At 48.7% G+C, this 6,900-nt stretch overlaps 1 protein-coding gene across 1 annotated transcript in view; it reads left to right on the top strand.

Annotated features, from left to right (window-relative positions):
• Nucleotides 1–120: 120 nt before the first annotated feature.
• PPA1 (pyrophosphatase (inorganic) 1) overlaps nt 121–6,900 on the top strand; it is a gene marked incomplete at its 5' end in the record, with an annotated part of 10,988 nt that continues 4,208 nt past the window's right edge. The window contains 5 exons of the mRNA XM_009074631.1: nt 121–185; nt 3,136–3,189; nt 3,955–4,074; nt 5,847–5,933; nt 6,222–6,348. Coding sequence (XP_009072879.1) covers nt 121–185; nt 3,136–3,189; nt 3,955–4,074; nt 5,847–5,933; nt 6,222–6,348 — 453 coding nt within the window. The remainder of the gene's footprint in view (nt 186–3,135; nt 3,190–3,954; nt 4,075–5,846; nt 5,934–6,221; nt 6,349–6,900) is intronic.

Below are 6,900 nucleotides of genomic sequence, written 5' to 3'. Positions count from 1 at the left end.
TTGCTGGGGGAGCCCTCGCGCTGTCTCCCCCATCCCGCTCACCCGGGGTCGCCCTCGCGTGGGACCTGTCGGGGTGTTCTGCAGCGTTTCACCTGTGCTCACCTTCCTTTTGCCTTGCAGAGGACGCCGCCGGGCGATACATCTCGCCTTTCCATGATATCCCTATCTATGCGGACGCCGGGAAGGTAAGAGGGGTCCTGCATCCCTGGAAAAAAACCAAGGAATTAGAGAGTCCTGCACCCCTGGAAAAAAAAAAAACAGGGACCAGGGCTCCTGCAGGGTTAGAAAAAACATGGGAACCAGGGGGTCCTGCATGGCTAGAGAATCCATGGGAATCAGGGGGTCCTGCATCCCTTTAAAACCATGGAAACCAGAGGGTCCTGCATCCCTGAAACACCATGTGAACCAGGGGGTCCTGTACCCCTGAAAACCCATTGGAACCAGGGTGTTCTGCATCCCTGAAAAGACATGGGAATCAGGGGGTCATGTATCCCTGAAAAACCATGAGAACCAGGGGGTCCTGTATCCCTGAAAAACCATGGGAAACCAGGGGTCCTGCATCCCTGAAACACCCAGGCGAGGCTCCCAGATCCCCACACTGCAGGAGCACCTAATGGAGACATCTCCTGCCTGTGCAAGGACTGTGTTCTTGGCCATCCTGCCCTCGGGTGGAGTCCCGGGAGAAGAGAATGAATGATCTCATTCTCATTTCTGTGCCTGAGATGGGAGTGCTTGGCTTGAGCTCACCCGTAAAGGCATTCTGGGTTAAAAACAGGCAATTTTCTGTTCAGCTGTAATATCTACATGGACTCCTATGCTGCATGGTATTTCAGGCTCAAGATCTGGCTGCAGCAGAGCTGCTTTGTGCCTGCAGTACAGTCCAGCACCAAACACAGGGAGGGGATGTTACACTCTTGCTGTGGCACCTCCTGGGGACTCTTGCCTGGCAGAACCTGCCCCATGCAGTGCTGCAGGGCTCTCACATCCTTCTGGCAACACTGCTTAGTCAAATGTGACTGCTCTGAATCAAACCCCCCCCAGCTCTAGGAAACCAAACTGGTTTCATTTTCATTTCACTGAATGCTTTCTCAGGTGTACCTTGGGCTCTGACTGTGTTCTTTGCTCTTGTAGCTTGTTTCTTCTTCTAACATGTACTGGAAAGCTGTGCAGCTTGAGAAATGTAGTTTATGAGGGAGAGGTGGAGAGTGGTTCTGCAACAGGAAAAGATCATTCAGATTTGAGAGGTGAACCTCAAAAAGGAACTGATTGAGCTGCTGAGGTGCAGCTAATGGAGCAATCTGGGATCTCTGAGGTGGCTTTTGCCTGCTCAGAAGGAAAATGGTGGATTGTAAGCATTCAGGTCAGTGATGAAGCAGTGTCTGTGACCCAGGAGGGAAGCCGTTTCCCAGAGCAGGTATCTGGAAGGTAATTCAGTCAAGGAAAATCCAGAAAATGCTGCACTTGGCAAACACAGCACAGGGGAGGAAGGAGCAGGGGAGTATGTGCAGGGGTGAAGAGGGTTTCTCCTGGTGCACTGGTAATGCTTAACAGGGGGAACTGGGCTCCTGCTGTGCCCTGCTGCCAGCACCTCTGTGCCAAGTCATTAGGAGAGGCAAGTCCCAGTCGCTGAAGGTCGCAGTTCCTGCAGTTACACAATAGTGCTGATCACATCAGGCCTCTCTGTGGCTGCAGCTCCTCTCCCCTCAGGCTTTATTCACTGCTTGGCAGGTGGGTTGGCAGCTATGTTAGGGAGCCCAGCTCAGAGCAAAAGGTTGTCTCACTCTGTCTGGGCTCCTTGATCTTTATCCTTAGACTTCTAAGACACTGAGAGGATTGCAGGGTGGTTTTTTTCAGTCTAGGGCGGTGCTGTGCTGACCTTATCTGTACCTATGTGCCCTGGCATTGTGAAGGAATGACTTTGGGCTGATCACTGGGTGTCTTAGGCCAAGGTACATCAGTCAGTTGGTGGACCTTGAGGAAACTTCAAGCCTAACAAAGATGTACCTCCAAGTCACCTTTCTATGGCTGCGCAGCACCTGCCCAGCCTGTTCACATTGCCTCATTCCTTTCCTCCAGTTAGGAATCAAAACAAGCTATACCTTTTCACATATAAACTGCAAATGAGCAGTGACCCCTGCAATTCAGGGGGTGCAATAAATCCCTGGTGGGGCGGGATGTGGGCAGGGTCAGTGATGTAACAGTGCTTGTTGCACAAGAGCAATCTAATCATGGCGCAACACAGGTTTCCAGGGACTTTGCCATGCTAATGCTGCTTAAGGTGGGGATTAGAGACCTTGCCCGTACTAGGGAGCAAGGTTTGACTTTTTGTTAAAAGGCTATTATCTCTTCAAACAGCAGATGTTAAGGCTCACGCAATGAAAAGCTTGTTTTCTTTGACACTGAACTCTCAAGAGGCCTCTCAGCTCAGCTGGAACAACAGGAGATGTTTTCAAGCATCACCTGTAAACTAGACACTGCAAGATGTGGTTCTGCATTTCTCCCCCACATCTGTAGCCTCACACTATGCTGATAACAAGGTCTGCTCTTCTAAGAGTGTCACTTGGAGAGGGGGAGCTTGGGCATGTTTTCCTGCTTCAAGACAGATGAGTATTTGAGAATGATCTTGGTCATTCAGGACAGTACATAGGTGCCCACATTGTTAAATAGATGGTTTGCTCCTTTTAGCCTTGGCTCTTCTGAACTGCCAGGGCAGCTCTTCTAAACTGTCAGGGTGGCTCCTGCTGGAGCATTAAGCACTTTGTGTTTAATAAACATTCCTAACCCTTTGGTTTATGTGCAGGCTAGTTTGTGTGCAGCTGTCTTTGATTCATTCAGCCTGCTGTGCTGTGACCTAGGAAGATGATGGTGTTTTAGGTGTCAGCTAATGGAGAGCTTGTGGGTAACCTCAGTCTGGCCTTTCATGGGGTTCAGCTCTGAGTGATGATGTGTGACTATGCTATGGGACTTTTATCAGCTGTATCAAAACTGACACTGGAAAAAAAAACCCAAACCAATAGGAAAAACCCTTATAGTTTCATGTGGTCTGCCTGACTTTCATACTTAGTTGCATGTGTTCCCCAGTTTGAAGTGTGGCCTTGAGATTCCTCCCACTCACTGCTGTTTTGCTTTCTGCAGGATGTGTTCAACATGGTGGTGGAAGTACCTCGATGGACAAATGCTAAAATGGAGGTAACTACTTGACACTTCCTACCCAAAGGGCTTGAGCTGACTTTTGCTGGTTCTCTCCTCCCCAATTTCACCTCAAATATCAGAGTGGTTTCTGACCTCTCCTGTCAACACTTAATGCTAGAGGTCTAGTTATAGAGTCATCAACCAATCTCATCAAGGTTGGAAGAAATGTCTAAGATAATCAATTCCAACCATTAACCTGTCACTGCTGTAACTCCTAAACTCTTAACCATATCCTCCAGCACCACATTGAGACACCTCTTAAATTCTTCCAGGAAAATGTGGGGGCTGAGATTGCAGAATTTGGAAGACTTTGTATTCACAGAATAGTCAAGAGTTGGAAGGGACCCTTGAAGATCATCTAGTCCAACTCCTGGCCCTGCACAGGACATCCCTGTGAATCCCACCCTGTGCCTGAGAGCATTGTCCAAACACTCCTTGTGCTCTGTCAGGCTTGGGGCTGTGACCACTGCCCTAGGGAGCTGTTCCAGTGCCCAGACACCCTCTGGGTGATTCTTTGTGGCTTCTGCTCTCAGCCCCACATGGGTCTGATGTGTGCAGTCTGCTGAAAACTATATCCCAGGGGATAGCAATGGAAACTACATCCCAGGGTATGGCAATGCACCAGGAAAACAGAGTTGCCCAGTGTCTTCTGTTGGCTTCAGGGTCAGCTCCTGCTCTCTGGACTTGTCAGTGCCATGAAAAAGAAATCACTAGTTTTTCACAGAGAGCAAAGCAGAGGGATTTATGTAACTTTCCTTCCAGATTGCAACAAAAGATCCCTTGAACCCAATCAAGCAGGATGTGAAGAAGGGAAAACTGCGCTATGTGGCCAACGTGTTCCCTCACAAGGGCTACATCTGGAATTATGGTGCTATCCCACAGGTACTCTGATTTATCCTGGTGCCTCATCCCTTCTGGTGGGGAGGAGGGAGGATACCTGTGGCTGCCACTGGATTAAAGAGCAAAAAGGTCAGGGGAGAGTCTGATCTGGAACAGAGTTTGCAGCTGGATATGTAATCTTGTTAATGCAGAGAACCTATCAGGAATGCAGAAATCCCAATGGTTAGGCTTGTAACCGATGCTGTAAAGAGTCTACCTGAGGATGAGCAGCTGCTGCTGGTGAGGGACCTGCTGTGCTGCTCCTCTCCTCAGAGGTTGGTTGGTCAGTAGCTGACAGGTCCTTGTGTTTGGGTGAAGCTTTCACCATGTATCTGGCAATGCAATGCCCTCACTTCCTGCCTGGTGAAACATAAAGGGCTTTAAAGTTTTATCCTAATAGTACAGGATTTAGGCTGAATCTTTAGGGGAGATTCTTCTTGCAGACACCCAGCACAGATGTTCTTTTTCAGAAACAGCTGGCGAGGTAGGACAAGATAGTGACATTTCGGCACATGCTCCACACTGGCTGGGGACTGCTAGATAAAGAGGGGCTCTGAGCAAGTCTGTTTGCCTCTGATGTTCTCCAAGGTTTGAGTTTCCTTCCGGGAAACAAACTGTCAGTGACAGATCACAGGGCAACACACTGAAGTATGTGCTTCTAGTCCTGATAGCAGCACATGTCAAGGGTTTTCCCCACAGGGGCTCAGTTAAATTGTTTTCTGCTCAGGTAGGTTCTGGAGTATGTTTCTTTGTGCAGAGTTGTGTTGTTTGGAGCCTTTGCTCTGTCATGTGTTAAGGGATCAAAGATGTTTGTGCATTAAGAGCTTAACACTTCCTTGTAGAGTGATAGTGATTGTGCACAGTCCTTGAGCACCACCCAGGTGTCAGTTCATCTTCTGAACACTCTGGATCCATCATGAGGTCTTGACTATACTAGTCTTGTCCTAGCATGTAGATACTTGGGAAGAACATTCTTTTTTTTATATCTCTTTTTTTTTTATATCTCAGCCACCTTAGAAGTAGATGCTCCTTATGATGCAAGTGGGCATGGAGTTCTTTTACTGCTGATCAGGAGTGTGTTTTAAACAGGTCTGATTTTGCATAGTATGTTAAGGAGCTGGTTAAGGGACCTTAGAGATGATCTAGTGCCAACCCCCTGTCCCCTGGGCAGGGACATCTCCCACTAGACCAGGCTGGAAGCATAGCTCAAACACCTCCTAGAGTCCTGTCTTTCAACTTATACTCACCAGTTTAGGTGAGATGCACTGGGTAGCACAGGACATAGGACTCTGCATTATCACTTCTGTAGGGTTAACAGTGTCTTTAATTGTTTAATTAAAAGGAAACAATCCACCCTGTCTGTCTTTCAGCTTTGCTGGAATGTTATCTGGAGTTCAGGAAACTTCTGTTAAGGAATGAATAGGGAGAGGAGCAGGCAGGCAGCCAAATCAGTGAGTGTTCTTTATGCATGTGAACTTCACCTTTACACAGCTGTGGAATAGAGGAGGAAGCCTGGAAAGCTGTTGCAAAAAGGTCTGTGGGTAGGAGGGAGTAGCTTGCTCTTGGCAAGATAAGACCTGTTCACTTGGATTCAAGCTCTGCAGGCACAAGGCAAACAGCAGCCCAGCCACCAAGCAAGTGTGAAGTGGGCCATCACCTGTATCTGCCAGGCAACTGCAGGTCTCAAATGAACCTGCTTTTCATTTCCTCATGAAACCTGAGAGGTCTTATTCATGTGTGTGGTTGATTTTGGTGTTGGTTTGGGTTTTTTTCAGACTTGGGAGGACCCAGGTCACAAGGATGAAAACACTGGCTGCTGTGGAGATAATGATCCCATCGATGTGTGTGAAATTGGAAGCAAGGTAATGCATTCCAAAGGGCAACTGTCTTCTCAAATGTGGAATTAATGTCCCCAGAGTCAATTACCTAGAGACATTATTCATTTCCTACCTCTTCTACCCTAAGAATGTGATGCTTCCCTCCACTGCCTCTGGAGATTGTTGTTGAGATGAGCCAAGGCTTATGAGCTGCTGATAAGCAAAGCTAATTTCGTGGTACCTGACTGCTGAGCTCCCCTGGCTTGCACAGCCTCTCCTGTTGTGCATTCCTGGAATGGCTCAGTGTGGACAAGAAGGTCTCTGTCCTTGCAGGTCTGCTCTCGAGGAGAGGTCATCCAAGTGAAGGTGCTGGGCACGCTGGCACTGATAGATGAGGGAGAGACAGACTGGAAGATAATTGCTATCAATGTGGAAGACCCTGAAGCAGACAGCTACAACGGTGAGTCACGGGAGGGAGCAGCAGGCTCAGTGCTGCCCTTTTTGCCATGAGAGCCTGTGGGAGACTTTCAAGTCAGGACATGGGTTTGCTCCTTCAGTGCCAAGGTGTTCATTAGATCCTGGAAGGACAGGAGAACACAATGTTATCAGTCCCGGAGCAAAACATCCTGCTGTTGTTTGTCACACCTTGTCAGGCTGCACAGCCTGGCACTGCTGGGCAGGGGGTGGCTGCACAGCCTCTGCTACAGGGGGAAGGACAGGGATTGTCCATGCTCCTGGGGACAGTCAGGATGAAACACTAACATTCATGTACAGATATCCACTGTATCTTGGAGAAGGCTGTGTGGAGACCTCAGAGCACCTTCCAGTGTCTGAAGGGGCTCCAGGGAAGCTGCAGAGGGACATTGTGTTAGGAACTGCAGGGACAGGACAAGGAGTAATGGGGAGAAATTGAAAGAGGGAAATTTAGGTTAGGTATCAGGAAGAAACTTTTCCTGTTGTGGTGGTGAGCCCCTGTGCCCAGGGAGGCTGTGGCTGCCCCCACCCTGGCAGT

This window comes from Acanthisitta chloris, unplaced genomic scaffold, assembly GCF_000695815.1.
Source record: "Acanthisitta chloris isolate BGI_N310 unplaced genomic scaffold, ASM69581v1 scaffold36865, whole genome shotgun sequence".
NCBI classification, from domain to species: Eukaryota; Metazoa; Chordata; class Aves; order Passeriformes; family Acanthisittidae; genus Acanthisitta; species Acanthisitta chloris.
This window is presented reverse-complemented; position numbering and strand designations above follow the sequence as displayed.